This window comes from Brassica napus, chromosome A9, assembly GCF_020379485.1.
Source record: "Brassica napus cultivar Da-Ae chromosome A9, Da-Ae, whole genome shotgun sequence".
NCBI classification, from domain to species: domain Eukaryota; kingdom Viridiplantae; phylum Streptophyta; class Magnoliopsida; order Brassicales; family Brassicaceae; genus Brassica; species Brassica napus.
The window spans coordinates 3,134,818-3,152,854 of record NC_063442.1 but is presented as its reverse complement, the minus strand read 5'-3'; the positions used below and the strand labels follow the sequence as shown (position 1 = coordinate 3,152,854).

The 18,037-nt window shown below is 33.4% G+C and overlaps 2 protein-coding genes and 1 pseudogene across 7 annotated transcripts; all 3 read right to left on the bottom strand.

Moving 5' to 3' along the window:
- Positions 1–4,448: 4,448 nt before the first annotated feature.
- Positions 4,449–7,505, bottom strand: LOC125577707 (ATP-dependent RNA helicase DEAH13-like). Of its 6 annotated transcripts, XM_048739366.1 has the most exons (11): positions 7,295–7,505; positions 7,132–7,214; positions 6,958–7,031; positions 6,815–6,875; positions 6,499–6,731; positions 6,191–6,348; positions 5,884–5,995; positions 5,519–5,737; positions 5,290–5,371; positions 4,794–5,053; positions 4,449–4,701 (listed from the first exon to the last, which is right to left on the bottom strand). In XM_048739366.1, exons 2-7 carry the CDS (start codon positions 7,198–7,200, stop codon positions 5,901–5,903), a joined length of 690 nt encoding a protein of 229 aa, XP_048595323.1. In that variant the 5' UTR covers positions 7,201–7,214; positions 7,295–7,505; the 3' UTR covers positions 4,449–4,701; positions 4,794–5,053; positions 5,290–5,371; positions 5,519–5,737; positions 5,884–5,900. The 6 variants fall into 6 exon arrangements, 2 of the variants coding, with proteins under 2 accessions (XP_048595323.1, XP_048595322.1); XM_048739365.1 differs by lacking the exon at positions 5,290–5,371; XR_007316104.1 differs by lacking the exon at positions 5,290–5,371 and having other exon boundaries at positions 6,117–6,348; positions 6,958–7,214; positions 7,295–7,420.
- Positions 7,506–9,490: 1,985 nt separating this feature from the next.
- Positions 9,491–10,879, bottom strand: LOC111200880 (annotated as a pseudogene).
- Positions 10,880–11,027: 148 nt separating this feature from the next.
- On the bottom strand, positions 11,028–16,125 carry LOC111200474 (branched-chain-amino-acid aminotransferase-like protein 2). Its single transcript, XM_022691678.2, has 19 exons — positions 16,045–16,125; positions 15,855–15,953; positions 15,453–15,524; positions 15,250–15,342; positions 14,899–15,036; positions 14,715–14,773; positions 14,022–14,124; positions 13,743–13,931; positions 13,557–13,657; positions 13,425–13,479; positions 13,245–13,331; positions 13,117–13,168; positions 12,938–13,023; positions 12,790–12,843; positions 12,621–12,704; positions 12,476–12,547; positions 12,304–12,384; positions 12,181–12,216; positions 11,028–11,863 (listed from the first exon to the last, which is right to left on the bottom strand). The coding sequence occupies exons 1-19, from the start codon at positions 16,111–16,113 to the stop codon at positions 11,735–11,737; spliced, it is 1,659 nt and encodes a 552-aa protein (XP_022547399.2). The 5' UTR covers positions 16,114–16,125; the 3' UTR covers positions 11,028–11,734.
- Positions 16,126–18,037: the final 1,912 nt, after the last annotated feature.

Here is an 18,037-nt window from a genome sequence, read left to right as displayed (position 1 = left end):
GGCCAGAATATATGAGAATCAACTAAGATAACCAGTTTATGACAATATAATTAAATCTTAGTGTGCTGGCCAATGCAAAAATATATGATAATCAATTCGCTCTTAACGTGGAAACTAAGTTACAAGCCTTAGGGTTTTACTCTTATATAAGACTCACGTCCCCTACGAATTGTACTGATCTCAATCACACAAAAACACAACTACTCTTCCCTCATTCTTCTATAATGGCTGCGATAACTGTTGTGCCTAATTTGAAACCGTTCAAGAGTATGTGGAAGATTAAAGTCAAGATCATACGTTTGGGAGATGAGAAAGTAAGTTATCCTTTAACAATTTATATAATATACCTATTTAGCAATTTTCTTAAGAGGTAAACTGTATTGTCTTTAACTATATCTGCAGGGGTCTACTATGGAAGCAACATTGCCGTTTGAAGTTCTTCTTCCAGAAGGAATCTATCTCAAAGAAGCTGATTGGTTTGAGATATACAATTTCAAATTAATTAGTGTCTTTGAGTTCATAAGAAGAACAAGGAGCATATACTATATTAAGTTCACAGCGACAACATGTTTTTAGGAAGATTCAACCCTTGCGTGATTCTAATTTTCTTGTCCTTGCGAACTTTAATACAATACTGAAAGGGTTGTCACATCCAATGTACTGTATTGGTATGTTATGTATAAGTTTGTTTCGTTTTTGATTAGTTACTTAACTCGGTCGTGTAAGATGGTTCAGCTAACAATTTTCATCTTATTTCCATTATTTGTGTAGACCTTTGTGGAGCTATGGTTGCTGTTGGGGAGTTGCAACAACTTGAAAAACTAGGACCTGGCGAGATATTTTCTTATCAGAATACAAGGATGGAGTTCACTTTGGTTAACACAGAGTTTGAACTTCTGACTTTACTCATATTTTTTTTTAAGAAACAGATCTTAGTTTTCATATATATTAATATGCTAACTCACCAAATGAATGACATGTTACAACACTTAAAGTGTGTTGCCTATGGAAAGGAAGCAGTGACTTTGAGTGAATACAACCTTAACTCACCTGCTCCAGTGAATGTCTGTGTTTTGAGGTCATGGAGAATCCATTGGGGAGAAGGTTAGCTATCTAGTATTGCATATTTTGCAGATTAAAATATCTTATGTATTTTATATATACTTCTTATTTAGGTGGTTTCAGATATATCACTAACCTAGAAAGCTCTTCTTAAGTCTTATTTGATCAGGACATGGCAGAAATACAAAACTTCAAATCGAAGTAAGTATCTTCTAAATTAATACTTGCATGTGTTTCTTGGTTGGCGATAAGAAAATAGAGTATGCTCTAATTTTTATCTTCTTCTGTTTCTATGGTCACAAAATTTCTATGCCAGCAAATTGAAGTTAATGTTGGAGTGTCTATTAAATTGAAGATTTTTTCGTTTTATTAGTATTCTATTTACATTTATATTTTTGTTTTGGCTTTCAACATCTTACTTAAGAACTATTATGATAAATTTTATAATTATGCATCTTAATAATAAATGAGCTTTTTAGTTATAACTTATAAGAGAGTTCTTATATTGTTTAAATATGCTTTTACCATTCTTGAAACTTTCCTCCGTTGATATAAAGTCATACTTCATCAATCATATATTGCAAATACATACTCTATTTTTTATGTCAAACATTAAATCACCGAGCGAATTCACTCCGCGCAGGGCGCGGGTTATCAGCTAGTATATATGCATTTGGCAAGGTTTCAACCTCGATGTATCTAATTACATCTGGCTAGACTAGACCCTGGCCTGAGCGGATATGAACTTTTTGTTTTATTTTGTTTTTATTTTTTATTTGTAATATTTGATTGTTTTACATTCACTTAGTCATGAATTTATTTTAGCGTGTTAAACCATCTATTCGATATTATATAAGCAAATTCAACATATATATGTAATTAGAAAATTGTATACAATATATAAAAACAATGTTTATAAATTTAAAATATGAAAAAAATAAAGAACTATGATTTAGTGTGTCATAGAAAATATTATAAAATAGTTATACATGTTTAAAGAAAATACAATATTATTAAATTTTTATAAAAAAAATTACATATAAAAACTACCGATTAATAAAATCAAGGTGTTTTAAGTTAAAATTTAATTTTGGTAAATACATTAATTGAACTGGAAAAAACATGAATTAAATAAAATAGTTTAATTTAATTCTTATTGGTACTTACTTCTCTTTTAATAATAGAGATGTCTTCAAGAAAAATTTATTCAGTTTTAAATTTTCGGTTTGGTTTTGTTTTTACAAACCGAACCGTGTTTAAAGAAGAACAGGTTCGAATTGAGTTGAAAGACACACAAATCCCATACGCATTTAGCAATGGCTCTATTAGAGTCTTTCGTTCCAAAACAATGTTTCAACTTCATATCAGTTAGATATATATTACTAGGATCGGTCCGCGCTACGCGCGGGATGTGATGTATTGTTTTTATCCAAAATTAAAATTTTGTGTAAAAAGAAATATAATGGGTAATGTTTTTATTTTGTAAATACTTATTATAGTATAAACTCTACAAAGTAATACTTGAAAAATTAATAATCTGTATAAATTATTAAATTTTACCGGTCCCAACTTGGGCCGGTTTAAAATTTGACACAAATCAATAAAATAATAATGTAATATATTTTAAAAAAATTCTGTGTAAATATATTATCCCATTAAAATTTGACACAAATCAATAAAATAATAATGTAATATATTTTAAAAAAATTCTGTGTAAATATATTATCCCATTAAAATTATAAATTAATAATTTATATGTATACATATTTTATATAAGTAAGAACTTACTCTTATATTGTTTGTTTTATATTCACAATTGAATTATCTTTAAATTTTCTTAACATTTAATATATTTTTGATGAGATTTAGTAATATTATATCTAAAATCACATTTAAGGTTCTATGCAATATATATTATATACACCAAATAATATAATAATATTAATATAAATTTCAAATTTCAAAAAATTACAATTCATGTATATACATTAAAATCAAATATGTTTCTTATCTTAGAATAAATAAATTTTAAAATAAGAAATCCAAATAAAAAAACTTTTATAAATTAATATCTCTATAAATTAATAAAATTTCAAAGTCCCAACATTATTAATTTATAGAGGTTCTACTGTATGTAGTAGAATATTATTGGCTAGGTTTTTTTTCCGGTGATACACACCTGTTTTTTGATTATTCTTTGAACTGGTAATTTAAATACATGGTTTTACTGCTAATTTGTTTCTTAAAGAGTTTTCTAAATTTAGGATATTTAAGAATAGATTTATAAATATATTAATTTTATTTCACTCACACATCATTTGCTCTCGGAATTATCAAATATAAGTAAAATTTGAATATACACATGAAAATAAATTAATTTTTTACATAGAAGTATTGTATAACCTTGTATTATTATTTTTTCGTTAGAAAAACTTTGCAATAATATAATTTTAATGTTTTACATTGGAAGAGGATACACATAGAAATTGTATAGTTAACATTTATTATCTTTTGAAAATTTAAATGTGGATTTGTTTTGTTACACAGAATTTTTAGTAGAGACAAACAAAAATATAATTACGTAAATCTAATACATTTTCAAGAGTGACGCCTTATAATTGAGATCATAAGATATCAAGTATATTTGGCTTATTCCATTTGACAGAACATAGTTTTAAAAATATAGGCTTTCTTTCTTCGAGATTAGCCACCTATTTTTCTGTATCATCATCTTTGATCCTTTGCCTCTGCTCCAAATACTGAATCTTATAATGTGACTGTTCGAGTTGCAACCCAAGATGGGATTTACATCTCTGTAACTCTGTCACATCTATTATTGGTACATCTTTAACATTATGCGCCTTCTCTTCAAGCTGTGCTTCTTGTCTCTGCAGCTCAACCACCAGATTTGCTTAGTCATAGTTTACCTGTTGTCTTCTTTTTTTTTTTTTCTGAAACATGAGTCTAGCATTTGTTAGTTTAAGTTGGGCTCAAACTGTGCTTTCTCCTTTAGAAACTCTGTTCCTGATTAACTTTAAGAAAGAGAGTAAGAGAAGTATGTATAAGCAATCAGTAACTCAGGAGCACATCACATAAAAGCTTCGATAGTGTTGCCTTGAAGACTGTTCCAATTATCGAGGGCTCATAAGAAGACAGAAACAGGAAGTCTTGTGTTTTTTTTCAGATTTCGTATTTTAATCACACTCCCGAACGGAATCTTGTTGTATGTAAGATGGAACCAGAATTAGTTTTCAAAAGGAACCTTGCTGTATATAATATGAAATCAGAAATTAGTTTTCAAATATTATTATTCCCTTAGAATTTCGTAATGTAACTCCTTTCTTTATGTCTGTTCTTCTCTCTTTGCTTATTAATATATCCAAAACTTAAGAAAAAGGAAGTAAATGCTTTAGTTCTAGATTTCACATTGATTTTGATCTGAAATAAATTTACAGGAGATAGATCAGAACATAAGGAAAATAAATAAATATAGAAGTAAATTGGAAAACCTATAAAAGGTTATTCACTACGCCTCATGATTTTGTCTGCAAAGATAACAGAATCATTCCAAGCAACTATGTTAAAAGCTAAACCTTGAAGTACTCTTGAACGGCTCTTCAACAACTCTCTCGTAACATCCTGCCAACACAACATCAATAATATTACTATGGTTAGTGTTTAGTAACTATTTCAATCAAACTTATATACTTTACTTTCTTGAGTTTGTTTACCTTATTTTACAGAATCTTGCATATACAATTGAGATAATCCAAGGCAACAATGTTTCAAACAATAGAGCAGAATCTCTGCTCTCTCAGCCGTAACATAGTTACTGAACGTAACATAAACCTTTGGAAGATTTGCCATGTAAGACACTAATGATGCTGCTGTTGATAGCCATTGCAGCTTTGTGTATATGATTACTACTCTCTTTACGTTCATTGCGACGGCTGACTTAATGAGGGAGACATAAACCAAGATTCATATTCACCTGTATAAGAACAGTTGCGAGAAGTCTTAACGACTGATGATTTGGAGCAGCTTATAAAGAAAAATATCCAGAAGTTTCTTCGGAGCATCCTATAACACACTAATAGGATTCTATACAAAACCATATTTAAGTTTATTTTCAAGCAAGCATCATTGATAGAAAAGAAAAGCAATTGTATATGAGAACATTTAGATTTCCATTCAGAATAAAGTGTCTATAAATTGATGGATGCTTACCTCTTTAGGTGTAAATAACTAAATCTGAACTTGCAAAGTATTCTTTAGGACTAAATCTAAATCAGTACATACTGAGAGACACCTAAAAAACATATAGATACACATAGCTGGTTAGTCTTTTCTTCAATCATCTATAATTGTAATGTTAAAAACGTAGTACTTACGACCACTGCTTAAAATTAACTCAGTAAGAGAAAACAGAGATCAAAGGTATGGTGGATGGGTTTACCCTAAGGTTGGAGTTGCGAAGAGGAAGAAAAGAGACTGTTTGAGAGGAACCAGCGCAAGCTTGTACACCACGCGGTTTCTGACTCCCAACACCGATGTAGCTGAAGCAAAATCACCATCTACACAGTATTTGCATGCTGATCACCGTCATTCCGTCAACCACATGGCCACTGCTCCCCTAGATCTTATTACCAGGAGGGATATATTATATCAACTGAACCTGAATAATAAATACACGATTGTTATAATGATTAGAAAATCCAGATTACGTAAATGTTTCAGGGAATTAGGAAGCTAAATAAATTGGAAGATGACCGGCGCATGTATGAAGAAATACTCTGTTTTCACAGATGCGAATGTACGTACATAAATGTTACATGGAATTAGGAAGCCAAATAAGTTGGAGGATGACTGGTGGGTGTATGAAGAATGCCTCTGTAGCTTAAAGATCTTTTAAAATCTATGCTGCCTGCAATCACTGCGATCAATAGGTTCTCGTCAGTACGTGTGAACATAGACAGATTGAACATGATGACTGTTAAAGTGAAACAAATTATCTTACGTACATTTGAGATGGAAAACAGAGTCTACAAAATTACCTTAACTTCACAGATTTATCCCATCGTTTATAAACTTATAGATGAGTTCTCGCCAATCTTTTTGTCGCACCTACCTTTGAAACCGACTCCTTGACTGAGGTGAACACCAAGCTCATGAGCCACCCTCTCGGCAGTGGCGAGGACGGACAGCAACACGACGTGGCTGTGTAATACCAATAACCCCACTTCGAGAATTAACTTGCTTTGAACCAAAACCAGCTTCATAAAGGAACTGAAAGATTCAGAAACAGGATTAGACATGAACAAAACCACTAACCCGAGGAACTTAAGTGGTCTTACAGCAACCGGTTTTCTAGAAATAGTAACCAATCAAACGAAACACACATATCATAGCCGAAATTTTTTTTAAAAATTCACAAACCATTCTTCTTCACGGGACTCTTCAGCAGAGATTATCATTACTTTGGAATCGAGTTCATTGGGATGAATAAGTTGGTGAGAATCAGTATGAAGAGTTGGGATATGGATTTCAGGTGTGGTAGGCTCGTCCATACATGAATCAGAGTTGTCATTTTCCTTGACTGGTTCATCAGACAAAACACCAGCTTTAGATAGTTGCATTGGTCTCATGCGTTTCTCCAGCTTCTTATCAGACTGAAATACACAAAAGGAGATTCAGAACAACACCATTGACTAAACGTTTTTAACAAAGAGAGAAACTGTGGTTGCTTGCTTACTCTACCTATGGCTTTTGAAGATTGGAAAAGCGAAGACACATCCTGAGATATTTTATACTTGCTGCAGAGAAACTCAATATCAAACTCACATAAACAAAAGATGATGAATGAATTGGGAACTGAAGAAAAGAGTGTAAGCATACTCTAACAACTTGGAAGTTTTTGCAGAGAGGAGCTCTTTCTTCCTGTCTTCCTCAAGTTTCTTCAGCTTCCGTTTCTGAGATTTGCTTAAACATTTGTTTACAGGTATTAATCAGGTAGATAGAACTACTTGCAAAAATCTTATTACTATGATTAGGGTTTATCTAACACCTAACCTTGTTGGGTCCTTTATTATGCTTCTTCCTTGGAGGCATTAAATCTAAGATCGAATCGTCTCCCTTCATGCTTTGTCGATAAACTGAAAAAAGAAGAAGAAGAAGGCAAAGATCAATTTAAAGACAAAATTATAGCAGAGAGAGAGAGAGAGCCACATCGTACACCGGGTTGAGCCACTAAATCTCTCCAACCTCCATTCATGGAGTCAGAGAAGTCGTCAGAGATCGAACAATAGGATGAACCCTAAAAGGCTATGGGAGACGGATGAAGACGTAAGGTTTTCTTTTGCCAAAAAACATAAGGTTTCTCTGAATGAATTGAAGCGCTGCCGTTTGGGGTGATTAGGACACGTGTCACAATCACAGAAGTCGACTTTCTGATGTGGCGGATGACGTGGAGGCACCAGGATGGAGAGAACTGTACTTTATATATAAAGATACCCACCCACAGTACACAGATCAGCCATTGAGGCGTCTCAAAGCAGGGCCGGGCCTGAACACAAGCTAATAAAGCATGTGCTTCAGGGCCCGAACAGCTATTATAGTTTATAGGGCCAATCTGTACGTAAAGTTGATGTAGCTCTATTGGTTAAAACATCATGCCTTTATCTCAAGGTGACGGGTTCGACTAACGAGGAAGCAATTTTCAACTTTTTTATATATTTTCTGAAAGTAAAGGGCCAAAAAAATTTTTTTTGCTTCAGGGCCCAACTTTTGCAGGCACGGCCCTGTCTCAAAGTCTAACTGAACACCTGAAACATAACGCTCTTCTTTACTATATGATGCATGAGGTTGCCAGTGCAGTGTCAAGTTAAAGTTTCTCCCTCGAAACATCCCCATTGACAGCAACAATCAGATACCACTTGCCACATAGTATTACACATAAAGGATGAATGTTTTATGAGCACATGGTCTATGAAACGGTCCAAACGGATACTTGTTTGAGATTTGTATCCAGAATTTGGCATGCTCTTTCTCGGGTATTATGGCATCACATATAGAGAAACCTGTGAAAAAATGACAAATGGGTCCTGATCTAATCAAAGGCATGAAGAAGACAGCTACACCTTGATATCTTCCTCTTTTACAACTTCATTAATTGAATGATATATTTGTTTATTTCCATGATTGATATCGTCGCTCTAATGTGATTGGCCAAGCACTAATATAAGTTAACCGGTATTTCCGGTTTAACTAGCACTGGTTCAGTAATTGATTGGTTGGTTATGTCTGATTACTAATGGAAATGTTTCTAGTGAAAACATATGTCTAATGATTTTGATTAAGTATTCATTAATGTGTTTACATTGAATTTTTTGTGGATTTGAACTTAAAAAATGCGATTTGTTATCATTTATGCAGATTAATAGAAACAACCTTTTTAAAAAAAATATCATAAGATTGTGTAGTGCTGATCTTTAATTTGTTTTTTGTTCTAAAATTGTTAACATAACCATTTTTATATGTTATAATAACAATAAATTAGTGTTTTTAATATGTTAAATCTAATGAATATAATCAGTAATCCAGTCTGATAATCTGATTGAGCCTAAAACTAGAATATATGGAACTTGCCGATCCAAGTCAATAATTCAATATGTTCAAGAACAGATGTACATATATGTAGTATGTTCCGGCTCGTATGTTATGTAATGTAGAAACTCTATCCATGTAACTCTCTCTAACCAACCTCCTCTTAGAGCAATCCATCGTTTAGTAAATATAGGCAACAACGATTTTTTAATGTATTATGTTTGTGGTTGCGTTTACGTTTGTGTTTTAAGCTCTGGTTATTAGTTTTAGAATTATCGTATGGTACCTTCCTTTGAACCAAACTTTATCACGACTTTTGGTAATTTACGTATTATATTTCTAGAACGTATTTGACTAATGGCGGCTTTCGTACGTCCACCTAGTCGTGGTCAATATTATTTTCACAACGGTCGTCGTCTATCTAGATGACGTATTGGAATGGTTCTATTTTACATAACTTTGAATGGATACATAATTCATTCCAAGTTGTACTAAAGTTATATTTTATATTTATACAACCTATTTTAGTCTGGGTATGTCGTATTTCAAAGTTCAAATGATTGATTGTCGGAACTGTATGCGTTTATTAACAAATAATCCCGTATAAAAATACTAATATTTCATTCTCTGTATTATATGTATTATTGGTCATGATGTTCTCTTTAAAGAATAGAGAATCCAGTCTAGTCTCCACCCCATGTTCGATTCTTTGTTTGACTTATAAAAATCCATTCAGTTTTTTTTTAAAAAGATCTATTCATTTTGCTTTTATGTCTATGTGCCTAATGTATCATCATGAATCGCAACTATATATGAATAAAGGAGATGTTACAAAAGTCGATTTTTCTTTATGAAGAAAAACACAAAATACAATACTCCTTGTCCATGGGACTGAGTCTATTAACATTTTAATATATTACCAGAAAAGATAAATAAAATTAAAGAATTGCGTAAAATGTATTGTATGAACGATGCACACAAATCTATTGTAGTTCTGATAGAAAAAAAGTTCTAACCAATTAAACCGGCAACCTAACAGTACCGCTAGCTAAACCAACTGTACCGGTATGTTGAACTTAAACCGATGATGTTCCTTCACCATCCTTATTAACTTCAATTCTTGGCGAAGGAACCGGTGTACTCCTCCACAGAAACGACGGGTTTCTAAGAAAATTCCACCGGTCTGTTCGTACCGGGTCACCGGTCGGACTGGTTACTGCTCTAATGCTACATGTACCACCTAGCCTAATTGAACCGTCGTCCCGGCTCCTCCACATAAATGATTGTGTTTTGCGGAACAACCACCGGTCCGACCGAGCCCTTGATCGGTCAACCGGTTTACCACTTCTAGAGCTTCCTCCCCTCGGTAGAACCAATAGACTATTCGACCGGTTCATCTTCCAACTCGCCATGATCTTCTTCCTTAAATCTTCCGGTAACCTTAACGTAAACCGCTCGGTACATTCTCCAGGCGATACCACCGAATGTCCCGTCGTATGCGACCTCGAGAATTTGACACGTGTAGTAGCAACACTCCCGCCGAGCTCCACCGCCGGTTCAGGAACCACCACCGATTGCTGCGACTCGATATCAATTTCGATTACTAAATCCGGTTCGACCGGTTCGGCGAGATTCGTGCGGCAAACCGGACAAGTCACGTGACCCTGGAGCCAAGCTCCGATACAGTGAGGGTGGAACACGTGATCGCATTTAGGAAGCAAACGCAGCGTTTCGTCATCTTCGAACTCGTTCAGACAAATCGCACACTCCAACGCACCTTTCCCTATCTTCTGCGTCTTCACTTCCGAGTACACGAGCGTCGGAAACGTCTCGATCACCGACGCGTCGAGACCACGCGCCACCGTCGCGTGCGCCACTCTCCTCGCTCCTACTCTAGGATTATTAACGCTGCCGTCGACTGCCCCCGTGTAGCGGCGGAGGTAGACGGTGAAGAACCCCATGAAGAAGAGAATAGCGATCACGACAACGATCGCTACAGCCATGGCGGGACTTAGCCCGGTTCCGTAACTATACTGCTCATTTCTGGTGTCGGTTTGACCCGAGGCTAGCTCCGAGCCGGCTAATAGTAGAAATAGGACAAGAGCTTGAAAAGACAGTAAGCTCTTCATGCTTCTGAATCCCAAAGAATAGTTAAGATATTACTATTTTTTTTTTTTAAATGGAGTTTTTATAGAGAGGTGTTTGAAAAGTTGTGAAGGCTTTGGAGAAGAAGCGAGGAAGAAGGACTCAAGAGGGTGGTGGGACCAGTTAGGGGGTAAGCCATCAGCAAATGTGTCACTTCACATGGAGAGAGATTTTTCCAACTAAGGTTATAGTGAAAAGTCATAATAAGAGTTTTGACATGGTCTAACTCATTAACAATATTGTACAAGTCATATTTCCAATATTTGAATAATTATTATTTTAAACAATGTAAAATAATTTACCAAATATATAACATAAATGCAAAGAAGTATGTAAATCATTACCAAGAAAAGTTGAACAAAAAAAAAAACTCAAAACAAATCTTAACTATATAATATTACATTTAAACAGTGTAATTCAATTTTGATATTTTGTAAAAATGATTTGATGATATCATACCAAATATACGTATGGTATCTAGAGAGTTTATGAGTTCATATCAACTTTTCTTTCTAACTTGTATTTTTTTTATAAATATTTCAATAGCTGAGGTACTCTCTCAGAAATTGTCACTGGACGTGGGCTAACGAACACTTTTAGGACTGTATCTAGTAAACTATTTGAATTTGGTAGTTCACAAAATTTTAACACATCTAAATATCGTCAAATGACGGCTATTGCAAAAGAAAAGAAACAATCAAATTCTGAACTTGTCAGTTGCCATATAAGAAGAAGGGAAGACCATCAATTTTAAACATGATAATGAAATAGGCGAGGAGGACGAAACACACTTGACTTGCACGCGACCAACTTTATTACATTGGCCCAAACCATCATGTGCTAAAAACATCATGCACTTATTTATCAAAGTGAAAACGACACAAATGGACTTGCGTAAACACACCCATAGTTCTTTGAAAATGGTTCAAAGTTTTTGGTAAGTAGGTATCGGGACACCCGAATCATCGGTCAGTTTCTTGTAAGCACTTTGCAGTTTTCTTGTAACCGGTCCTACTTCTCCTTCACCGATCACACGACCATCAATTTTCACAACCTGAAAGCAATGAACTCCGATTAGTATATGCGTCACGTAACAAACTAAAAACAATTCTAAAGCTTTTCATATTTATCGTCGAAAGCTTTTCATATTTATCGTCAAACCCGGTTCTTGTTTTAATGGGAAAAGTGGACTCACAATGATCATTGCTCACTAAACCACTAGATTAAAAGTAATTTCTCTGCTTTAATATTTATTAAAATAGCGGCCGGAAGCCCATGCTTTCTATATGCTTCGAGCCGGAGCAGGCATTGTTTATCCCTAAACATAGCCGGCCCAAAGATTAGGTAGTAGAGTAGAGATTGTGTGTGTACCGGGCTGAGTTCTCCCATAGTTCCTGTAGTCCATACCTGAAATAAAAAAAATGATATGGTTGAAGATAGATAATTATTGATCATACAACATTCTTAATCCAAGGAAAAGAACAACGAGGAAACCTCATCAGCTGTATGAAATTCAGACAAGCTGATGTTTCGTTCTTCCAAGATGAAGTTCTCTTTCACCACCAGTCCCATGACCTAGGAGATGATTAGTTTGGTTATGTCATAGTCATTAATTAGTCATAGAGATATGTTAGAAAAAATAATGTAAAATCTTCTTCTCTCTTACAGTAGCTCGGGTAATCCCTGGGAGACAGTAATCTGCATGGGGAGTGAGAACTACGCCCTTCTTCACCATGAACTGCATTAAACACATCTCATTAGGTCTTTTTAGAGAGTAAAAATGTTCAATCCGAGCCTCTTGAAGATCTTACAAGGTTGGTTGCATTGGTTTCAGACACAAAGCCATCCTTGTCAAGCATGATTGCATCATCGACATTAGCGTTGTTGCTTTCAACCTGTGTCATTATCACATAGAAAGAATCTAAAAACAGTATGTCTTAACAACACATGATCACATGATTCTGTGGCAAATGACTGAACCTTTGCGAGTATGTTATTGAGGAGATTGTTGTGATGAATCTTGGAATCTAAATTCTGGAAAAAAACAACGATGGTAAACAACACTTTTGAGTAGATGTGTCTCTCAGCTAAACATAGATGAAATCATGAAACTGTAATGGGACTATACGGTGGGAGAGTTGCGACGTGTAGTTGCAGTCACCAGCACAATTCCATTATCGTTGTCATATACTGGAGGCTTCCACTCAGCAAGGACTATTCATTATTTTGTGAAAAAGATAATACTCAAAAACCATATTCCGTAGACTATAGTTTAATGGTTGCAAGAGACAAATAAAGAACTATTACCGATCAATGTGCATCCATAACGGTTAAACGCAGGGCTCATTCCAGAAGTGACCTTAACAAATCAGTAGCTTGTTTGAGTTTAATATTTACTTTGAAATTGTTAAAAGGTGTAACTAATAGTCTCATACCTTTTTGCCTCGGGTTAGAGACAGTCTTACATGTGTATTGTCAAACATCCCATTGGTTATGAGAGTTTTGAAGATGGCTGCTTTTACCTATGCATTTTCCATTGTGATAACTGATAACTATCATTCAAAACCCAAGAATCCAAACTATGACAATGGTATGATCTTCATCAAAATGTTTACCTCCTCGCGGGTTGGGACATTATTGAAAGCTAGAGCCTTTGCTGAATCAAACAACCTAAAAGCAATACTTTTACATATTTATAAAGAACATTTGGAAGAAGTGCTAGGGTTTTACTCTTGCTTGCTTCTTACCGATCTAGATGTTCTTCAAGCTTGAATACTTTGCCTTTGTAGATTCTAAGACCTTCCCATACAGAGTCACCGCCTTGCACCACGGAGTCAAAAACGGAAACCTTAAACAAGAATATAAGAATATATAAACATCAGTTTTAAATCGGATACATAAACAAAGTAAACATGTATATAAAGTTTAAGCACCTTGGCCATCTCACGTGGCAAAATCTCATCACCAACCCAAGCAAAAAGTTTAGCATTTTCAGGAACTGGAAGACTGGGAGGAGCTAAGGGGCTGGCCAAGAGAGATGACTTGCCCTTCACGTGACGCCTGAGAGTGTTGTATAGTGGTAAACAATGCTCCAGCAAATCGTAATGCCTCATATTGAATGTCTGAAAAAATAATATACAAAATTGTAGTTTAGTTTGAATGATGCTTTGAGTTCCAGAATCATTTAACTAAATTAAATCTTGGGCTCCTACACGAGGGTATTTCCTCGGAGACGAAAAACCAGTTGATTCGTGAACAGTTTTGTACCACCATGAAGCCCATACTCCATCTTCTGGTATGGGACCAGCCTCCCATCTTCAAGAAAACACAATGATACAAGACTATGGTTAGTGGGTTATGATTATTGATTAGAATAAGGGGTTGGTTAGAGAATTTTAATTAGTTAGTGGGGGTTTTTTTATCGTCGATCTTGATATTTTTACATTTTATATTAGGTTTAAGTTCTTTTTGTGCCTTTAAATTATACTCCTATATAAATTGTTCTTATGGTTAGTTATAAATCAACTACCAAAGATTAAGAAACTTCCAAAAGTTATAAGAAGTGTTGTGTCATCTTAAAATGTATTAGAAATATGTGTAGGTACGTAAATATATAGTGTTTGCCTTAAACTCTAGTCTCTTGTAAGATTGTCATTGTACTGTTAATATATTATTAAGCATTTCAGTGTAGAAATTAAGACCATTAGCTTTTTCTTTGTATTTTATATGTCGAATTCTTTTTATAATGCAATGATTTCAAACTAATTTTAATAAAATAAAGTGTTAGGAAAACTTACCCTAATCATTTTTAGTTTTCAAAGTGAACAAAGATTCTTATCACACAAACAATGAATCATTGTTTTGATGTTTACGCTTAAATCCAAGAGAACGCAAATTAGTCTTACTTAAGCATAGAGGCTTGAAACGGGATATCCAAGTCATGACAAAGACCACGTAGCGTAGCCTGAAAATAGATGGATGATACACAAAATATGCATCTTCTTACATAAGATAATCAAGTTTTCTTGTTTTTTTTTTTTTTTGTAATCAAGTTTTCTTGTTACAATATTGATAATACAGCAATGAAACCTCGGGATTTCGCTGAAGGTCGTCTGCATCGATGACTGGTGGTGGTGTTCCCATCTGGCAGAGATCGCTGTATATTGAAACTAAGTCTGCCAATCCCACGTCGAGAAATGATAATGGGATTACCTTATCAAAAGAAGGCTGCATGAAAGTACAAACAAACAATAAGAACGAGAACCCCCAAATTTTTATGAATTAGTATATGGATATATATAGGATCCACAGAATATTTTAACTATCTTTTATTGAATTTTTACTAAATTGTTTATGGCGTCCAACATTTTAACACCAGTCATGTGCAAACCAATTCAGAAGAATTTCATAACCAGAAGTGAGCTTGGGAAGCTTAATTACCAATATGTGAACCGGATTGCGTATCAAGATAAAGTGCTTTCCTTTACTCATTAGTTCACTTGGCAAGCCAAGAATACGATGTTTTGCCAAATTCTGTGCATAGAAGAGCCATAAACACAATAAAAATCACACACTTTATCTCAAAACAGAGGGTGTATAGGACGAAACTGAAATCTTCGGAAAGAGAAGCGAGTATATATAACCTTACAAAACCTATATTTCTTCTTTCCTGGACCATAAATGATGTCTTTCACCACTTTATGTCCATCAATTTCCTATCAGAAAATGCACGGTTAATATTACTTTCTCCACGATGAACAAATTCATCAATGTCTTAAAACATATCTAACTCCACTCCATAATTCATTTCGAAATAATTTGGAATGTAATCTTTTCTAATCCTTTTTAATTTTCTACTACATAACAGAGTAAAATATATACATTTTTGTCTTTTACACATCTCTATTTTTATTCCAAATGGAACAAAATTTGAGAAAATATCAAATTTATTATGAAATACTATATTTTAAAGAAAATAATAAGTAATATATTAGATGTGCTCTTGATACGTCGAAACCTAAATTGATTAGTTATTACTGACATACCATGCTAGCGAAAATCTCATCTCTGTATGGCCTATCAGCACCTGTAGCTTTAAGGAACGAAGCGTTTAATGGCTCGTCCAGCACTTCGATGTCATCTCTCTGAGTGATTTAAAACCAAAATATCTTTTCAAGATATAAATCACACAGACAAACATTTTTCTGTCAGTCAAGATAACTGTTTCCCATGTACCTGGGCAAAGGAGTACATGAGAGCGGTGCTGAGTGATCTTGGACAAGACCATGAGTGAATCACCTCCATTGAAGACGATCGCTTTGAAAATCAAACATGCACTTTGATCTGTTATAAAGTCAACTTCAACTCAAATGATTGTCTTTGTACGTGTTTTGTTTATTCTGTCACTGCTTGTCTTTATATATTACAAGAACTAGACCGAGAATCTTGGAGTTATGTTAAAAGGGATAAAAGATTCCCTTTTCCCTTTTGGATAAAATTGTACATGTTCAAAGGTTTACCAGATTTGGCCTATTGGTCAGAAGATATGTTTTATTTTCATTTTAGGCTGTCATTGTTTTCAGATTTTTGAATCAGGTTTTGGTTTGTTTTTTTTAAACATATTTATCAGCCATCCAGTATTCTGAATAAAATATATATTTTCAAAACTTTTACAAAAGTAGGTTAAGTAATATTTCTAAATACAAAATTCTGTTTTTAATTCAAAATATATCCGTTGCTTTTCATTTTTCTTTATTTCTACTTTTTATAAGTCAATAATTAACTTTAAAAAAAAAAAAAATTGAATTTCTTGCACTAATTTATATTTGTTTATGATAATGCTTAATTACTTTTGATAGCGTTAATTAATATCTTTTCATCGACACAATATTATTTTTTACTCCTCGTACCACTAAGATAAATGTTTTAGGAACAAAAAATGTTTCATAAGGACATATTTTTGTGTGTTTCTATGAATAAGTTGTAAACTTCAAAAAAATTATTGATTGAATCACTATTGGTTAATTACATTTTGGTGGACTGATGGTTTCTATTAGACGAACAGTCGTTATGTTGGTATAGGCCAAAGATTAATTCTCATCTAGTGCGAAATTACTAATTCTACATATGGTCTTGCAGATATAGATACATTGCTTAAGACTCTTTTGAAAACTCAAAGAAAAAATCAATATGTAGGCTACACTTCCGCTTGGAGAATTAGTTTAGAATTTTTCATATACTCGAAATACCCTTCAAGTTAATCAAAAAAAAATTACTTAAAATATTAAAATTTTAAATTATAAAAATAAAGATGACAAAAAAAATATTATAAAAATGATATTTATTATAGTGATCCTAATGATTTTTTTTTTTAATGTGTAAAAATACTAAAAAATTTATTTATTTTTTTGCTGAACGGAGAAAGTATTTTGTAAAAGTAGAAAAGAACGAAAGTATTCCGTAAAAGTAGAAAAGAAATAATGTGTTTTAGGTGTTCAAATAAAAATCACGTGTTTTAGTTTTTAGTCTTTGTTAATTTTAATTTTTACGTTATTTTATATTTGCTTATGGTAGTGCTGATTTGTTTATGGTAACGCTGATTATGAATCCATAGATCCACGATATCTATTGGTTGATTTTTATAAAATAGTGACAAATCTTTCCTCGTGCTTTATAGTAGTGCTGATTACGAGTTCATAGACCCACGATCTTTATTTTGTAATATTTCTGAAAGCGACGAATCTTTTTTAATGTTCTATTTTTTTTTGTCATTGTTAATTTAACTTCTTACAAATTTTATTTGTTTATGGTAGTCTGATCTGTCTATGACTCTATGGCAGCGATAATATTTTGAACTAATAAACCCACGTTCTGTATTTGAAATTTATTTGAAAGTAACAATCGTTTCTAGTGCTTTAAATTTAATCTTTGTTAGTCTAACTACTTTCACTAATTTATATTTGTTTATGGTAGTGCTGATCTGTTTATGACAGCGCTAATTAATCTTGAACCCATTGACCAACGTTTTCTATTTGTTATTTATTTGAGAGTAACAAATCTTATCTAGTGCCTCTAGTTTTTAGTATTTGTTAATTTAATTTCTTACACAAAATTAATTTAATATCTGTTAATAGTAGTGCCGATTTGATCTACTATTTATTTTAATCAATTACTAGATTTTGACCCGCGCAACCGCGCGGGTGTTTGTTTTTACTTTTTTTTATACATA